Source organism: Perna viridis, chromosome 9 (genome assembly GCF_037379345.1).
Source record: "Perna viridis isolate PV_CMFRI_1.1 ecotype Kerala chromosome 9, ASM3737934v1, whole genome shotgun sequence".
Classification (NCBI taxonomy): Eukaryota; Metazoa; Mollusca; class Bivalvia; order Mytilida; family Mytilidae; genus Perna; species Perna viridis.
In genome coordinates this window covers 32,415,384-32,435,568 of record NC_142453.1, presented here as the reverse complement: position 1 = coordinate 32,435,568, position 20,185 = coordinate 32,415,384, and the positions used below count along the sequence as shown (strand labels likewise).

The following is a 20,185-nucleotide window of genomic DNA, read 5'->3' as shown; positions in this document are numbered from 1 at the left end:
TATTCCACATACTCGGTTAAAATCTCGAATTAAAAACATTATACATCGTTGTTTTCAAAAAATGATGGTACATCTAGATACAAATATATAGTTCTTGGTAGAGATTCCTCATACTTTGCAAGAAATAATTCGAAATCAACTTCCAGATTTTTCAATGTGTCATAGTTTTCCTTTCCTCTGTCCGCAAGTCATCGTCTGAATATAGCTGAAATATTGCTGCTCGGACGTTAAACCCCAACAAACAAACAAACAAACCTTTCCTCTTTTGTCAACCCCTGACTTGACTTATTATGAACAAGTCGGTGGGTGTTTCTAGGAAAGAGGGCGCTTACCCTACCGGTGCAACTGGTCAATGCTTGGTTCCCTTGATTACTCTTAGATTTGTATTCTTTCCTGTATACACTAAACCAGATTGGTCTCTTTCAAAACATGCATATCAAATGAAGTGTGTAAACTGTAAGCACCAATTCTTTCATTCAGTACAGTGGTGTTCCTATATCTGTCTTCATATGAATGGCGTGTCTGCGACGTTCTTTATACATGTATCAAGGAGTTAAATATAATGTTCCTTGCACGTATGTAGAATGTAAATGGCTAAAAAATATTCTGACGGAAATAATGAAAATTGTCGACGATTGTGCAAGTGCAGAGGCGCTGTTTCATTATACGTCAGTGGATACGAATTTATCTATTTATTTAATAATAATTTGGAAATTATTGGCTGTGTCGAGATGCATTAAGCTTTTCCAGGATAAAGTCTAACATTCTGCTCACCGAATGAGACTTCGCCAATAGCAATGGTTGGGTCTAAAATGTGTAACCCGTACCAACTTTTCCCTGTACCCAAATGATATTTTGCTAAAATATTCATTCTTACGGTATGTTAAGATGTGCGAAAGTCCGTTTCCATTCATTTCTAGTCAAGAAAGTTAAGTTTATTTTTCTAATATTTTTTTGTTTGATAGATTCTCTGTTTACAGAAGGTCTAAAATGTGTAACCGGATGTTATCGTAGAAAACTCAAATTGACAATTTCTCACTTGCTTGTTCGAATTTTACGTTTTACTGATAACATTAAGAGGTTAAAACTTCACTAAAAAGACTTCGGATACAGTTTTGAAAGATTTGAAATTGTTTTAAAAAAGAAGTGATCGAGTTTGAATTCCGTACTGCACCTAGCGTCAATCCCCGAATCAGGCACCTAACGTCAATCCCCGTATCAGCAAAGAATGGATAAAAGCTTGTCCATGATGAAAAAGAAATTCTCATAAACAGTCTTACTTTAATTCATCGCAAATAAAAATTTTGATAATATGATAATGTTCTAAGATCATGTTTGCATAAAAACTACAGACAATATACAGTAAAATATTGGACTTTGATTTTGGGTACAGGAATTTCGGGTTACACATTTTAAACCTTTTGAAAGCAGAAAATCGAATAAAATTATTTTTTGAAAAAATGAAAAAAAAAAAAAACAAACACAAACAAACAAACAAAAATAAACAAAAAAAAACCCAAAACAAAACAAAACAATAAGGCTAGCCTAAATGATGTCACTTTGAAAATATGTATTAAGTTTGCGCTGGAAATTTCTAGTAATAAAGAAGAAATTTGCAAAACATCATTTGGGTACAGGGAAAAGTTGGTACGAGTACGGGTTTCACATTTTAGACCAAACCCACAGCAAAATGGCAGTGCACCGTAAACAAAGAATGAGCTCCGTCCATTATACAAGACACCACACATAAATCAACATTTTATTAGTTTAGTATTAAAGTACATAAATGAAAAAAAAGACATGAAAAGTGTTAAACAATTGAATCAGAGCCAGCAGGATTCTTGAAATAAGTGTATAACAACACATTAAACATACATAAAGTAGCTGTCTTTGTAAGAATCATGCAAAATCTGAAAAATGTGATACACCCCAAAAAAGGCTAAATATTTTTATTTTTGTAATTAAGTTGTTTTATGGGTCTATACTATGAATTATTCATTCAAATCTGCCTGCTCTTAGGAGATAATCGACATTGAAAATCCAATAGATTCTGTTGTATTTGAGCGTCATTTACAGTTATCTCCCTTCATTTTGAAATCTGCAGTGCCTTCTATACAATTTTTATCGCCTAAGAGCACGGGTTATATGAAAAACCACATGTTAATTTCTGTTTACTATGGCATTTCAAACAAAATCTCAAAAATAAAAATATGTAGGCTTTTTACCCATGAATCACATTTTGCATGATCCTTAGATGGAGTGCTATTTAAAGTGTAAAGAACAAGAATTATACAAGTAGTAATTAGAAAAGACAAGTGGCTTTTGTCAGTATAGACTATTAGGATCACTGGTCAATATACAGAACCTTTTTAATATTATGTAATGGTCCTTTAACAATATTAAATTTGAAAGAAACAAATAAAAAAAACTTAGTGGGCACGCTTACTTACCTCACATCCCCAAAGAGATTCTCAGAAGTCAGATTAAGGTTTAACTCCAACTAAATTTGACAGATCAAATTGCCAGATAATATGCACATTTACCAAATGTGTCCTTACTTGTATACATACCAAGTTTCATGAATTTTGTTCAGTAGTTTGATAGCATTGCCATGTCATGTACTTTGATAAATAATTTCAACAGTAAATAACTTCAACAAAATTTCAAAGTTCGTGAAATTTCACTTAATACTTTCGCAAAATCTAAAAATGTTTTTTGAAACCTGTTTACAACAGTCATATTCTTCTTTATTGAACCCTTTTTGACTGGTCAAGACAGGTATTCAGTTTATCCAAATATACTAATATTAAAAGACTTCAAAAACTCTGAAATGCAATATTTATGGCTCCAGTCAAAATTTTACCTTTTTATATTCAGGTGTTCATTTTAAAAGGAAAAAAAAACACAATCAAAATAGGTTGCATTCTGACTTATCAATATCCAAAAAAGAATGAGGAAGGTTGCAGGGTCAGAAGAAATCTGGACAATTAATGGCTACAGGGAGGGATCCAGAAATTTTGAAAAGGGGAGTTCCAAAAACAAAAGAGGTTTCAGGCTATTATTTGCTCATTCTGGCCAAAATTTTGTGCAAAATAAACACTTTTTCAAACAAAAGGAGTGAGTTCTTACCCCCATACCCTACTACATCCACCTCTGGGCTACTTGTATACAGCAAAAAGGAACCAAAACAGTGAAACTTTGACATATAATAACAAAAAAAGTACCAGCTTTACAATATAAATCATACCACTATTGTAAATATAATATAATTTTGAAATTTAATACACTATATATGTAAAATACAAACATGGACAATACACATACATGTATGCACATGTATGTAAATATCATGTGTAACAGGTATAGGAAAATTTGTACCTTTCAGATTTTACAACTGAGAGTAAGGTTTAAATTTTATACATGTACAAGCATACCCAATATTGGTACATACATGTACATGTAAATATGGTATAATTAACAATTGCAATATTTTGTGTTTTTTTTATTCAGCAAAACTTCAATGAACTGCTACATGTACATACCAGACTTTTTTTTTTTTTTATCAATTTTCTTATTGTTAGGAAAAATAACAGAAAACAAAACAGTGTAAAAATATAAGCACTACTACTTGTTCTGTTGCAAAGTTTTTTTTATAATATTCAAGCATCACAAAAAAATTTCAAATTTTCAAATTTAAAACATTGAATTTTATGTAAGAAGATTATCATATTAGCATACAGAGGAAAAACTATTTAATTTTAGCACAACTGTTCAAATATTCAGTCAAAACACTATATGATACTTCATATATATTTATTTGTCAATCTGTTTTCTGGCCAAATTACCACAAAAATGTTAAAATTACCATCTGAGAAAATTCTTTAGTGTGCATGAAGTTATTAATTTCAATGGCTTTTATAGAAGTTACCACTGAAGTTACAAATATTCTCAGTTTGAGTATTTTTTAAAGTTTAGTGGCACCCAGGCCAGATCTATACCTGTATTTCTTCACCTATCAGTGGAAATCTGATCAAAATTTAATTACTGTTACCATTTCTCTCTTTATAGTAAATGATATACATACATTATAGAAAAAAACACATAACAAATGCACATATCTATAACCTAAATATAAAACAGCAAATACTTTCCAAGATCACCAAAAGGTCTTCAACAAGTGTAAGCACACATTGTAAATTTACTTTTAGTTTTATTCAGAGAGTAATCAAGGGAACCAAGGTTATAGCGGTAATCAAAAGAATGTAATCCAGGGACAAAGACCAGACATGGAAAACAGACATACCGTTAAAAGTTATGATAAATGAATTAAAGAATGACATAAGCATATACATTGTAGAGCAAAATCTACCATTGGGGGAATGTGATTATCAAGCAAATTTTGCATTATACATATGGCAAGAAAATCCCAATGAGTGAGTAAGAGAGATCCTTGTATAATTATGTCCCCTAAATATTGTGTAATGCATTCATTACGTCATCGGCTCTTCTTTTATAGTTACGTTTCCTAATGATTCATTATTTTCAGGAACAACAGGTAAATCTAAACCTAAGGAATGTTTATTTTGCCACTCTTCATAATCACAAGGTGGCTCAGTCTTTATCACAATGTTTGGGTCATAATCACCATGGAAATCTGACGAAGTTTCTATGAACTCACTTTCAATTTGATCATCGTTTATCAGAGCTGACGTCCTAGGACTTGTAGTTTTAAGAGATACACCATAGTCGGCAGAAGTTAAAAATTTATCACTAGAGGTACCAGATAGAAACTGGTTTGTGTCCAACCTACCTGATTCAACGTTTTCCACTACAGCATAGAGAGGTTCAGATTTAATGGTGATGTCATTATCGGATACACCATTGTTTGTATCATCACTGATATCTGAGTTGAAGGAACTTGTTTTCACAAACATGTGACAAGAGGAAACAGTTTTCTCTTTTGCATTGTTCAACACATGAACTACAGAACCTTGAACAGGTGGTGTATAAGTTGGGGGACTTTTAACAAGGTGACCCAAACTTACCACGGTAGGCTTTCTTCCTGAACTTGAATTAATAACATGGTCTTGATCTTTCCCCATGAGTTTTGCTCCTATATCATTGTTGATACCAACATCATTGAACAGTTCTTCATTCTTTTGCATAATGTCTCGTAACTTTTCTGAAAGCTTCTTCGGAGGATTAAAAATAACCTTTTTAGTTCGTAAAGGAAGTGTTCTAGTGGTTTGGTCAACAGTAATTTTCTTTTCATCTGCAGCAGATGTAACAGGAAGGGGAGCTGACTCCTTCTTTGGTACAATCATTTTTAGGTAAGGTTTCATCAGTACTTGTGCCCTGTTAAACTTTAATGATCCACATAACAGGAAAAAACTGTCAGCACAGTCGATCGGAACAAGAATTTCTCTGGTATACACATAACGTACTAAAGTTTCCAATACTGGATATGAGTATAACGGGAAGTTAATTATTGTGTAAGCATTATTTTTATTATTTTTTTCACTTTGTAACAAAATTTCCTTCAGAAAAGGGCTTTCACTAGCAAGAAATACAACTTTGTGGGCAAAAATGGCGCAGTTGTCTTTACCACTTAGCAATAAGTCACATGACACACCCTGTCGCTGTAGCTGGTACAGGTTAAGACCAAGTGATTGTACATTTACAGTATCTTTCAAAGTTAATAACATCTCCTTTTCAAAAGAATCAATTGATGGTGAACTGAAAATAATAAAAAAATAAAATACTTATGAACTGGAAACTGAATCCAACGTCTTTAAAAAAATTTCTTAAAATGTCTTGTATACATGTATCTTAATATATCCCTGCATACTGATTAACTTATAATTGAGGATTCAACTGATCCAATAAGTAACTAAGTCCCTTAAGGGAATATTTAACTTTCACTTTAACTAAATTTTTCATTAGATGAACTCTAGAAATATAACTCTTAAAGCTGCATTAGCTGTCATTTTCATAAATTTTTGTTTCTGTTGAATATACCTTAAATTTTGAATTATTTCTACTAAATTGTACTTTTCCTGTATAACTTCATTTGATATTCAAAAATAAAATACATGAAATACATGAAATATGTGTCTATATATTTATTGTCTTACAAGACAAAAAATGAGCCTAGAAAAATCCGTATGAATGTGACTTCTTGTGACCTTAATTCGCGCATGTGCTGTAAAGGTCGCCTCTCTAATAACAAATCTGACTGCAAAGCGAAATTGGTTATTCAACGTTAAGGGAGAATGACAGACTCAAGCAGTAAAAGAAGAAAGTTCGAATATAACGCAAACATCCTTTTGAAATTTAGCTATTGTGACATAATGTGGCTCAAATGTGGTCATTATTCATTTGAAAACTAATCAAGATATAGATGAAATGAAATGAAAACAAGACACATGCTTACCTGTGTATCCCTTATTGTTATTTTTTTTACAAAGGTTAAAGTATTTTGAACCTAGGTGAATGTCCTGTCGACGATCTTTGGAAGTAATGGCGAAAAATAATTAGATTAGAGCTAATGATCTTCCCTGATTTAAAAAACGTTGTTTTCACAATATTCTGTAGATATTATCTACATTTATTGCTTCAACTGCATTACTACAAACTTATTTCATTGAATCAGCAAAATTCAGTAGAATCAGAACTGAACAAATTTGGCAGCTAATGCAGCTTTAAAAAATTGATGTACATGTAAATTTCCAAGTGTATATTTTGAACATGAACCTTAAGACTTAAAGTTCAAAGAACAATCTTACTGTAAATTTGATTGATTAAGACTTTGACATCACTCTAAAAGATACTAAAGATGCTTACACATATACTTTTGGCTTTTCATAATTCCCGTCATCTAATTTTTTGTCAGTTTCCGTCTTTGTAACCTGCAGTTCAAATATAATCACTGTATAATCAGAATTTTAAAGAGAAGTGGAGTTGATTCCAAAATTGGCTTATGAAGGCGTTCTTTTTAAATGGTTTTCATAGCCATCATAAAATTAGAAGAAATATGTATTTGTGACAAAAAGATGCCACATGCCACGAGTAGTTAACAGGAAGTGGACGTGTTAAACAATGAAATCAGCACAGTCATATGGTAAATGGTATAATCTACATGTATATATGTAATCATGATTATGTTCTAAATATACCAAATTCAAATCTTACCATACATGTAGATAGTTTCCAAATTTAAACATATGAAGACTTCCTCGTAAGAAAAAAGATGTTATTTAATACATCTTCCTAAAAAATAAAAACCCACTTAATCATTTCTTTTAAATTAAGTTGTATGGAAAACAGGAAATAGATAAGCAAGGAACCTGGAAAGGGCAGATCAATAAACATAATACATGCACCTATGCAATTCTTCTAATAGAAGCTAAGAAATCTTTTACAGAAAAGTGTAATTGATGGAAGGATGGATAGACTGACAAACTGACAAGGTGATTGCAATATAGGTAGAACAAAATGGTTAGGTCATTTTTGAAAATTTGGTCTCATTTTGTTGAAAAAAGCTGTTTTGAGGCAGACCACACAGAAATTTCAAGTGTTTTGACACAATAAAGCGCATATTTTTATAATCCTTGGTGTGTGGAGGTCAAGTCATTTATGAGTAATTTAGTGGTAATTGTTGTAAAATCCAGTAGCCATGGTAACATACTGAAAAAAAATATTACTGAATTTTAGTACAAATCACGGGGGCCTTTCCAAAACTATCAGCCAAATACTATATTTTATAAAATATCAGACACTACCACATGATGAAAGCATGCATGGAGTAGGTACAAAAAGGGAAAAAATAATAAGACCTTTTTTGATTCCTTCTCTTGCAATTTAAGTTCAAAAAGTTTGTGCGAAATAAGATATTTTGAAAATCAGCCATCTGATGCTGAGGAGAGAACCTAATATGGCAGGGGACTGAAACGTTCCAGATAGCATTCTTCATTTAAATTACACCTGTTTACCATTACATGTATTACATCTGTCTATGTATAAATGCTTAACTACATTTAAACAATATATCCACAAAATTTTAACTTTTAATTATAAGTTTTACAAAATTTGACAGGGGTAACTTGGTGTGTGAAACAGTGCACCTTGATAACATGGTACAATTCATCCAAAACAAATTTCAAACTATTGCAATGCATGACTTTCATATTTTTGCAGATAAAAATTTGTGGCATGAGACACATACATTTAACCTGTTTTACCCCTTAACTCCATCAATTTCCCACGACTACAGGGTGTTCTAAAAGCTTTAAAATGAACATGACTAACTTGCCTCCCCTGATAAAGATAAGAACTAAATACAAGGCACAAGAAGTAAGAATGAAAAATAGAATGACAAAGACTCATCACCAGTATACATTTTAAAAAAATTTCAGAAGATATCAATCTGCAAATTATTTCTCAATGAGTTAAAAAACAGAGGTCATTGCATACAAGATAAATTTGCATTACTGTCTGTGAAATATAATTCAATTAAAAATTTTTGTTTACAAAGATAAATGTTTCCCCATTTTCCAAAGTTCAAAGGGTTTTAACTACTGCAAAGCTCAGTGAGTCATGAATTCCTTACAATAGTGTGGGCACACAAACAGGCAGACAGACAGATGGACAGGGCAAAAACAAGATGTCTCCCTACCAAAGAAGAGATAATGAATCATAATTAATTATTTTTTTCTTGGGAATGAAAAGGATAGGAATAATTTCTAGTACATGTTAAACAATAAGGAAAAAATACAACAAATATTTTGATTTATATTATTTGAAGTTTCATACCACTTTAGTCTGATTAGTATTTTTTCAGTGGTTAAAGGTTGATTACTCAAATTGGTATTTTTCGGAAGGCTATGCTACATACATGTACCTGCTCAGTTTCTGCAAGACTCTGGTATGATTTGATTTCTGGGTGAAAGTCTGGTGTTACACCATTATCAACTTGACCATAGCTGAGTTTTGGTTGGATCGGTGTTGTTTGCAATGTTGGTTTAAACTCTACAATGATACTGCCAGGGTTCTCTTGTTTAATGCCAGAGACATCAACCACCGGGTCTGGTATCCCAATGTCATTTGGCTCTTTAGTCTTTTTTTCAATGACTTTATTCCTATTTTTTTCTTCTCTCTCTTGCTTTTCTTTGACAAAATACTAAATTAAAAAATTACATGAGAAAAATGTACAAAATTATTTGATATAAACCAGCATACAAGTATATGTTCACAATATGAACTAGAAATACTGTGAGCAAAGCTCACTTGCTGATACCCCCACTTTCCTCCTCAGACACCACATAGAAAACCCTAAGGGGGTTCAGATGGAAAAAAAAATAATATGCAGTGCACAATATGGTAAAAAATGTGTGAAAATTTCATCAAATAAATTCAGCAGTTTGAGAAGGGTTGCTGATTAGAACTTGTGACCTGAAAATAGACAGATGCACAGTATGATCACTATATATGTACAGTGTATATCTCCCACTATTCAAGCAGGGGGTATACATGTAATTATAAGATTGAATATGGTAAAGATTAAAGCAGCTTATAAACAGCTTGCAGTCTATCTTTAAAGCCTAAACTGCCTACAATTCTAACCATATAGATTTAGTTAGATTTCATAGCAGTAAAAAATGTATGGATCCATCTCTATGTCAGGATAAGGCCTCAGAAAACTGTCTATTCATAAACTATTGCAATGATTTTATTGTCATGTAAAATGTGACAAACTTAAAATTGCAAACTTAAAAAAATTGCATTATGTTTTTTTCAATATTGCTGATGGAGTATTTTCCTGTTTAGGCCATAATAATAATAAACATCCTAGATTACTGTCCCCGCCTGACCCATTTTTTACAGCAGCGCTGATTTTTTAAAATTATTTTCAAAGTGTGTTTTGAAAAATAATATCCAATTCCTTTAAAATTCCTTTTCTTGTCCTGACCTAATTTATAATAATCGTCATTTAGTAACTTCCAGTTTGTAAATCATAGTTTTTTGCTGCTATTTCTTTCAAAAATTGTTCCAAATTGATGAAAATTGGTATAGGTGTTGCAGTTCAGGTACATGACTCTGATAAAGCTTTCTCGACATGTTTGTGCTGATCACCAAGCACACATAGATGATGATAACACCAACACACAATGTGACAGTTACTATGTACTGAAGGAAAATAAAAGATAAAAAGTAAAATTTGTCCATCCCCTAGCCATTTTTTTTTTCAAAACAGTTGGATGAGAATCTAGGGATTTTTTTTATTATGGCCTTATAACAGATAAATAAAAAAAAAAATAAAGCACTGTCAGACAATGTGAGTGACACTATTAAACTCATTACAGGTAATTATTAACTCTTTTACACAGACACGAGGCTCCTCTCCACACGTTATCTATTACAATATTTTTTATTATGTACCCCGCAACTTACCCTACAGTGTTTCACATGATTCTCGATACCATCTAGCGGCAATGATTTCCCACAGATCTGACAAACTCCATATGAAGAACCACCTTCCTTTTCATACACAAGATTTTTGTCTATATCAATGTCCATGTCTTTAGGGCGTGCATACAGGTTACCATCTCCTGGTTTAAGGCTGAATAGTTTTTTAACATCCAAGTTTTCAATATGAAATAGATGACGGGTTTTTCCCTGCGTACACACAAAATCAAATCCTCCTACCAGAACAAGCTGAGGAAACTCTCTGAAATAAAAAAAAATATTACAAATACCTTTAAAACAACAATAAATTAAAAAAAAAATGAAAAAAAAAACATTGAATCAACAAAAATGTCTACAGCTACATTCCAATATCTTCTAAGGGAAAGTCTAAAATTTAAAATTTTCTCAGTATCACTATGACAACTGACTTGTTTACAGCTGGGTTTCAGTGAGGCTAATTAGAGGGTTGATAATAATAGGATAATTAATTGGAAAGAGTGTATAACCAAAATATGATCACGAGTGACAAAGAATGCCTAGATTTAACGACTTCTTGGCACAAGTGATCATATTTTGGTTACTCACGATAACCAATTGATTATCCTATTTATAATATAGATTTAATTCCATTTTTCATTGTTATTTTCAACACAAATTAAAAATTTTCTGAACGGAGTATTGATTTTTGTGGTGTGACGTTTTGGTGGGAGAAAGCACGATAGTGAAATTACCTAATTTATTTCACAGCGTGAATTATCGATAAAAATTACACTGGGAACAATCGGTAAATCATTGCTATCTACATAATAACATGTTATCTGCTCTCTTAAAGTATCGTTGCTCTTGAAACAGAAAATTATAGATTATTACATTGCACTTAATATCAACACTAGACTTCCACATGAAGCCTGAGACCTCTGCTCATGGGCTGACATGGGTCTTGGGTTATTGCAAGGGGCAATACGGAACAATGAAATGTCAAACTTTTTTTACTACATATTTGAATCATTATGAAATGACTCTAGATGAATATTTCAAGTCATATCTGCCTGTATTTTTTTTTTCATTTGTAAACAAATTATTTAATTCATAATCAGAACTTTACTTCTTTTCATGAAGTTTCCATTAACAATGGGCTGATATCTATGCTGTTCCCATTGACCAATGGCCAATAACCAGTTGCTTGATTGCAAAATGAAGCAAAAGAGACTATATCAATTCCAAGTATGAGATAACATACAAAAAAGAATAATTATGTCACATAGTCAAAATGGGCGTTATTACGATTAAATATGTTATTTTACCTTAGAATAGCAACTCTAACTTCTTCTTCCGAACCCTCTTCAGGAAACTCAACCACTTTATCACCAAGACCATTGGCTGCCAGGTTCCTCTTCTCAACAAAAGTTGGAGCAACTGCAGCATTCTTCCTTGCCAGGGCACAAATCACTTTTTTTAGTACTACAATTATAAAAATAATTTCTAACCAATTTGCTAAGACATGTTTGACTCATTTTTAGACAAAGTTGTTGATACTTTTTTAAGAGTAAAAGAGGAGATTGATCTGATATTTTTTAAATCATATTATTTTACTTCAAGTGTTGAACATATATATTTTATACTTTATATGTCTAATAAACATTTAGGATTTCATGTCTTTAAAATGATCTAAACTAGACTAATACACATATTACTGTTTTCAGAAAGTGCCTTTTTACAATCAGGCTTTATGTGCTAAGGTGCCCTTTTTGGTTCCAGCACCCTGCCCTTTTTAAATCCTAGCTAGAACACTGCTATTACCTACTGTTAACTCACAAACTGTTGAGATTACAGTGGATGCAGGTTTACATTTAGATTAAACAATGTGGTATTTATATGTAGGTTCAAAATTGTCAACCAAGTTTTGTTCATTCAATTAAAGGATATCTATAAAAGTCCTAGAATCAAATATCGAATCTTAAAAATTAAGATTTTTCATAGAAGAGGGTTCCCTGCGTTAGAATTGGAAAAAAAATGTGCATGATCAGGACAAAAATGAGCAAATGATAATATGCATGGGGAACTCACTTTTTATAAACTTCCAGATGGAGACCCCCTTTTCAAACACTTTTTGGATCAACCCCTGGGTTCACAAAATTCAATTGTTCTTGCTTGCTTGATGTTTTTTATCATCAGCTTGCTTCACAGTGTTGTAAACAATATCAAAGATTAGCAATGACTACAACATGTATGCTACAAAAAACGAATGCCATACTAACTATGATATTGTCAATAAAAACACACAATGTTGTTTAAAACTTCTTGACAGACATTTCTTCAAATGTTTCTTGTATTATTTCTCAAAATAGGAATATAAATATTGTACCAGACTAAAATGTAGCTACAGTACACATTTTGTATGTACACAGAATGTTTTGCTTCTGTGTGTTTTGAGAGGGTACCACCACCCTAATGTTTTTTTATGGATTTTATATGTGCCTTGCCCTTTTCTGTCAGTGTTTTTTTTAATTGATTTGAATGCTTGCATGATGTGCCTTCTAATTACCCTCTTACATGCTGATGTGCAATTTTGTACCTGAACTATTTTGCTCTCTCCAAACGTTGCTATGAACACCATACATGTACTTGACATTAGTTCAAGCCTATTTTTGATTTAACAATATTTTTTTTCAGTCATTCTTTTATCAAGGCAAAGTTGTCTTTCTTTTTATTCATTACGAGTTTCTCAATTTATATAAAAAAAAACAAACATCAGTACTTACAATTGTTATGCACAACCAAAAAGAATTTTATAATTCCTAACAAGAAATTCCATTGTAATTCTGTCATTTCTGTTGCTAAGTGCATTTTGCTGATATTGTGTATTTTTTAATTTCTATGTTGACAAAATGTAATTTCTCACAAATTTAAAAATAAACAATTATTTAGTAAGAATGATAACCTTCAGAAGAATTTTTGACACAAAATAAGGTAATAAATCTTTCTTTTTGTCAAACTACCAACAATCATAAATTGTCTTGGTAACAAAAAATGTACATGTATTAATAAAGATTAGGCAGCCCACTATTACCTGAATCCATTTGTATTCAATTCTTTTAAATCTGGCTACTTTTTACTTTTACTTAATTAGTTTTTTATGTACAGTGAATTAAACCACATGACCTTCGCATTATTCTTCTATTTTAATAATGGTGTTACAGTTATAAAAATATTTATAAGTTAAAAAGTGACAATAAAGCTTCTGTCTTTTAACTTACTCCCTTTTTTTGACTTTATCCAGGAAATTGAATTATTTTGGCCACTATCCAACACTGATCCTGTCAGCTGTTCAGGGTCATTATCTAGAACACTGTAATCGGTAGGATCATATGGTTCAGTGTCAGAACTTGAGCAAGTATCAGAATCTTCACTCTCTTCATACTGTAAAAAAATAAATGATTACTGGTTCACTGACATGGGAAATGACAAACAAATGACAAAAAAAGGAAGAAAAAGCCAAAAAACACAGTTAAACTATAAAATCACTCATCCCTTAAAAAGTTGGAGTATGAAAAACTTATAACAAATATTGAATGACCTTCCAAAAAGAGAATAAATTTATTAAAATGAAGTAATTGTAGAAGGACATACATGTACTATTGTATGTACTTTCAATTTGTTGAGATACATGTACAGGTATTAACCATTTAAAATCTGACGTCAACTAATCTGTTAAACAAAGGTACCTTTTTTCTTTTCCTTGGTCTACCTTTAGGCTTTTTCACACCATTTCTATTTTTGTACATTATCCTATCTCCAACTTCAAACGATGTAAAGATGGTGGGCACAGCATTTTCCTTTAGTCTCAGCTTCTTTTGCTGAAAACCTATGGATACAGCTAGGCTTGGATCTACCACAAACTGGTCATTTTGGAAATGTCTTTCACAAACTCTTGCAAATGAGGTGGGTTCATAATCAATTTTCACTAATTTGATACTGTCTATCCATTGTTTTCTCCTCTCAGAGTCCTTTTCAGAATCAGGGAATTTGAACATGGCAAACCCTTGCCCTGATTTGACTCTACAATTATTTACTGCACAGGCCACCATTCTTGTTGTCAATGTAATCTTTGGTTTATTGAACTGCCTTTTGGGTTATACTTTATGCAAAGGTGGTCCCACTTTCCCCTTTTTAGAAATTTAAAAAAAAAGTTAACTGTTCAAGTAAACTTTGTTCTGTAGGTCAAAGTATCATTTTCAAATCAAGCTACATACAACAGACTGTGGTTCAGTATAAATGATGCTAGATTCAACCTGAAATGTAATATAAAAAAGAGTCATTAAATAACCAAACATAATTTTATCAAGAACTCCATATCCAGTAGTTTACAATATACAATAAGACATATGAAATTTTCTGACAAAACTTGGCTAAACAGGCTGAGAGTTCTACTACACTTATAAGAATCTTGGATACCTGTACATGTATAGGGGATGATCCGTCAATGAGATAACTGAAATGTCATTATTACATGTTTACCTTAAGTCGTTCTCACATGTTTTAATATACATGTAGTTTTGAGGAACATTTTTAATTAATTTCTCTGTCGAACAACTTTCTTTATTGTCTTCTTCTTTACCTAGAATATTAAATTTATTGCATAAATAGTATTTCCATGAGCTGATTGACCTTCAGTACATGATTTTGTTTACAATAAGTCCTGGAAGTAAGTGTGTGCCTCCATAGATAATGGATTATTTGGCAATTACTTAAAATGTAAAACCCTAAGAGCAAGGTCAAATTTCCATATTTTTCTTATGTATGCATAGAATTGGAAGAATATCACTTAAACCCAATATGTTTTCAAAATAAAGTTGAATTGGAACTAAAACATAATTGGAAAACTAAAAGTATTTTATTATAATTTACACATTTTCAACTGTCAATACAGCTGTAGGAGTGGAAAATAGTAATTGAAGTGATTGGTAATTTGTAAAGGGTCTACTGTTTTGTTCATTATTGGTCAAAGAGGCATGACATTCTTTAGAACTTAAGATTTTTAGTGTTCTTCAGCTGCTGTAAACAGGCTTGTGTACGTAGTAAATTTCATAGCCTTAATCAAATTATAATACTGAATTGACTAAAATATGTAATTTGGTATGCTCCAAAATGGTGCTAAATGGAAGAGAAGTCTAAAATGGAAACAGAAAATTACGGACTAGATTCCAGGCATCGATTTCACAAAAAGTCATAAGTGTGAAATTGATCATAAATTATGACGTCACAATGCTATTTTAGGTTGTGACGTCATTACTTACCATTAACTTCACACTTACGACTTTTGGTGAAATTGACGCCTGAAGTATATATGTACTGCATGAACATGTACATATGTATGAGTAGAAAAAATGTTAAGCATGATATCAGAAAGAATGTTTCCAACACATGAATTTTCTTCAAATGTAGCCATATCACAATGAAACATGTAAAGCAAGCTGTAAAAGGCTCCAAAATAAATGAAACGAAAAAACGAAAACTGACCTAATCTATTGAAAAAAAACCATAAAATAGAACAAGTAACTAAATGAATAATTGGATGTATAAACTGATAGTTCTTCAGCAGCATTTCAGGTGCAGGTTTCACTTGTCTCATACTAAACCAACATGATACAGAGCAGATATTAAAATGTACTTGGTATAGCAAAGCATGAGTAGATGGTCAGGCGACTATATTTACTGTAATTAGCATAATACACATGTATGTTTTAAACCATTAATGAAGTATAGTTGATGCAGTACTAGTAAACAAAAATTATATGTCAAAATGTACAAATCATCAAATGTAGCCAATGTACATCATCTACATGTTCAAATGCTACCCAATAATTCCACTTGGAATCTAAGTCAATGCAAATTTAAAAGGAGAATGGTTGTTATTTTTTGTACATCAGCAAGATATAAACCTAAAACATTTTCGAGCAAAAAAGGGAGATTAATTTCTGGTCAGCTTTGTTGTGAATATACACCGGAAGTCACCAAATCGACTGGAAATTAAAAATGAATGACGGAAAATTCCAATTTCCGGTAATTAACCAGTTCCTTATTTCCGTCACCTTTTTGAACTGATTTTTAGGTGTGTTTAATTGTGTAATATTTTTTTTCACAGTAGTCAGATTTTAAAGGGTTAGGCCTAAGGATGTGGTCACGCCAAAGTTCTTTAACCCAGCCGCATTATTCGCTTATCCCAAGTGAGGAATACATGTATGTCTTGTTTCGTTTTCACCTTTAAATTTACAGTGATTGGGATTAATATTTTGAGAATGGCCATTTTTAATAATCTTAAGAATTTCAATGGGCCATTCATTAACATATCTTTGTAAACATTTCTGATTTTAATGGGACATTTTCAGCAGGAATGTGATAAAAAGCGCATGTTCTCTTCAATCCGAATCACTGCTTTAAGTTTATTTTTATGTTACTTGAGTATAAAGGGGCAATTCTTTTTCTGTATCTGTGTATAATGATGTTTTGGAGCCAGCTGTAGTCTGCCCTGTGGAATGAAGGTTTCCTCGTCGTTCATTAAAGACCACTGGGTGGCCTTGGGCTGACATTTTCATCCCGGTGGGGTGGTTGTCTCTTTGACATATACCATACTTATTCCCGTTCACTATTGTAGCAGTGGACACCAAATCTTCTCGCAACAATTTTCAAAGAAACTTTACATGAAAAAATAGTAAGTCTTATAGCAGAAGATATGTAAATAAAAAAGCTAAGATTGAAAGCAGACAGAGCAAAACAAACAAAATGGGAAACACGAGTTAATTGATATGAATTTACTTTATTAATAATCAAAATGTTATTATCGTAACCTTAAATACTAACTAAATGATTGTCCCGTTTTTGAGTTTGTTGTTATTGTTTTTTTTTATATGTAAAAACATTAAAAATATAATTGCGTACCAGTAATCATTAAACTTGTCAGCACATCCTTGCTTCTATTCATGTGTTTTGTTTAAGAAAGCCTAAAAATCGTAACAAAATTTTAGGGGAAACAAACTCATTTTACGTGTATCATTTTAACTTACCTAATCTTACAGACCTAATGAAGTGTTTCACCTGGAATGTTTCAAGAATTAATGCATAGAAACCTAGCTCATCAAATAACATAGTACATGTAATAGTGCCAAAACTTATCACAACGTTTCCCGCGCGTTTCCAAATCTCATTCAGAAACTTCAGATTTATAAGTCTATGTCGTAACTTTTTTCCCTCTGTACTACAAGTTCCTACTCTGTATACTACGTAGTTCACATTTAGCTTAGTTTTTGAGGTAGTATCAATTCAATATACCAGGAATTATGTGCCTGACTGAAATCATAATGAAGAAATTTAAATTGCAATTGTCCACGGAGAAATTTAAATTGCAATTGTCCACGGAAAGTGTACGTGGTGCTTTGTAAAATTCTTTTATTTCACGATACCGTGTCCAACCCAAACGCAGGTTCGCAGGAGCACCGTTTTTTCGAAGTTAGGTTTAATAATTTTTATTCACCTAAGCCATATAATCCGAGGAAATGACCATAATAGAAAAACCGAGAAACCGTAAAACTTGTAGGAGTTAGAGAAACGGTGCTCGTGTATGCATTTACTACTTATCAGAATGCGTCCGTAAACGCATCGTACACGGGACATGGTAGACCGCGTTTCAATCGTGAACGTTGACCTGTCAATGACTCGCTAAGAGGCTAAAAACCACTAATTCAACTTCCCATAGGCTTCTATGCTAATTTCACAATATTCAATGGCTTCTCTGGACTTTACCTTAACTTTAACCTGCAGAGGACTATATATCAGCACGATTCTACATATGTCAGCTCACAATCCTCAGAATGGCATGTGGGGTTAGCAGACTTGCAGTGCAGTACTGGTCACCGGAAGTGAAGTGTCTATAAATAGCATGGGAAATCCCAGTGTTTTCACAAGATAGGGGTATATTTAGAAATCATTATGGAGCTTAGGCTTCACATCACAAGAAGCAAAATGCACCTATAAAATGTACAGAACTGTTTTTCCTTTCAGAAACCGTTCAAATTTTTTAAATGAGATGAGAACTTTTTTCACAGCACTATGAGGAACAGGGGTAATTTCTGCGTAGGACTATTTTTGCGTACGTTCCGAATGCTCATTGGTTGAATTGGTGGTCTGTAACCTAAGATCGATATACTTTCCGGATGTTGTAAAACAAAACCAATTATAGTTCACTTAATTTTGCACTATAAACTAGTGTATATATAACCATTCCAGCCTGTTGGGACTCTCATTCTAAGTCGGTGATGTTTTAACCAGTGGGCGATGATAAAAGTTCTGCGTAAGTTTCCCCGCAAATTTACATTTCCGAGTTTTCTACAGATTTCTTGGGAAAAACAAGTTCTCCTCCAATGCTCTCGGGGATTACAAGATTTCTCCACTCTCGATAGTTATAAATTTTAGACTTAACCCACCCGCTGAAGCTTGTGGGTTTATATATAAAATTTGACTATCTCGAGTGGAGAAATATTGTAATCCCTGGAGACTGAAGGGGAATCTATGTATCTACTCTCCCAGTCTGTTCGGAGAAAATACGTTATCGTAAACTATTATAGGTGAAATATTGCCGATTAAAATAACGACACCCAATTGATAAATAAATTACTCTACTTGTCTAAACTAATTAAACAGGTTGGAATTATCTTAAATCAAACATTCTTTCTGATGCCGGATAAAACTATGTGACTTATTTTTTAACCCTTATTCAAACACCACATTTTTCTTTGCATCTATTTACCATAGAGCTCTGCGCCATAATTTAATTGACAGGAGCTTCGAATGTCTTCTCGGCGACTTTCTGTTTAATAATTAAAATCTTCACCTACCCCAAAACAAAACAAAAAAAAAAAATTATAAAGAAAATTACATTTGTACTTTTAAAATGAATTACCCATAAAATGGAATGGAAATTATAGATTGAATTGAGCTTTTAAGTTTGAATATAGAAGTAAAGTTTTAGGATGTAGAAACATAAAGTTTAAGAAAATTTCAGATCTTAGCCATTCGCTCGTTTCTCAGATTTAAATGTACTATGTCATTATAATGATTTAGTTTAAACATATTTTATTCAATAAAAATACAATTACAATAATTATACAATCAATACAAAATATGACAAGAATTTGGAAACAAGCATAGCCTATATAAAGTCCGTCTCCTTAAAACATGGACATATTGAAGTAACGCAGTACTTTGGCACGATTACAAGTATTTTTGTTTGTTGAAAAATATGCGTTTATATAGAATATGATATATGAAAAGAATGGTACAGAAGATTGAAATGCATTATAGGTACAATGGTTGTATTTAGGCGTTCACAAATCTGTTACTGTCTGTTAAATACTTTTGCACATTTGTAAAAAGCTGTATGTTTTGGTCTATAGTTAGATCACATCTAACCCATGAAGAAAGATATTGGATGTTAATGAAGATGAAAGAACAATAGATTCGTTTCTTGCATGGCTACATAGTTATTACAGAGAAGTAGATAATGTGCTGTCGTTCCGATTGACTGCGTGTACAGTATGGGTTATCTATAAGGTTTCGCGTAAATAAATGCGGATTCAAAGAACTGCTGTCCACACGCAACCTTGCATAGAGGACTTGACTGATTCTACTGCCAATGTAAACATATGCCGGACAATTAACATTTTGA

General features: G+C 32.2%; 1 protein-coding gene across 5 annotated transcripts; it reads right to left on the bottom strand.

Annotated features, from left to right (window-relative positions):
- Positions 1-1,745: 1,745 nt before the first annotated feature.
- On the bottom strand, positions 1,746-16,489 carry LOC148607861 (uncharacterized). 5 transcript variants are annotated; one of them, XM_088544882.1, is made up of 9 exons: positions 16,407-16,489; positions 14,983-15,082; positions 14,190-14,756; positions 13,722-13,884; positions 11,769-11,925; positions 10,450-10,726; positions 8,894-9,178; positions 6,844-6,908; positions 1,746-5,736 (listed from the first exon to the last, which is right to left on the bottom strand). In XM_088544882.1, exons 3-9 carry the CDS (start codon positions 14,550-14,552, stop codon positions 4,491-4,493), a joined length of 2,556 nt encoding a protein of 851 aa, XP_088401008.1. In that variant the 5' UTR covers positions 14,553-14,756; positions 14,983-15,082; positions 16,407-16,489; the 3' UTR covers positions 1,746-4,490. The 5 variants fall into 5 exon arrangements, with proteins under 5 accessions (XP_088401008.1, XP_088401011.1, XP_088401010.1 ...); XM_088544885.1 differs by having other exon boundaries at positions 8,900-9,178; XM_088544884.1 differs by lacking the exon at positions 14,983-15,082 and having other exon boundaries at positions 16,407-16,481.
- Positions 16,490-20,185: the final 3,696 nt, after the last annotated feature.

Excerpts from the sequence above, each read along its gene's own strand:
- LOC148607861 (XM_088544882.1), bottom strand. The coding sequence starts at position 14,552 with ATGGTGGCCTGTGCAGTAAATAATTGTAGAGTCAAATCAGGGCAAGGG. Across the intron at positions 11,926-13,721 it reads GATAAAGTCAAAAAAAGGGA|TACTAAAAAAAGTGATTTGT; the intron begins GTAAGTTAAAAG and ends TTATAATTGTAG. Across the intron at positions 6,909-8,893 it reads CAGAAACTGAGCAGGTACAT|GTTACAAAGACGGAAACTGA; the intron begins GTATGTAGCATA and ends TTTGAACTGCAG.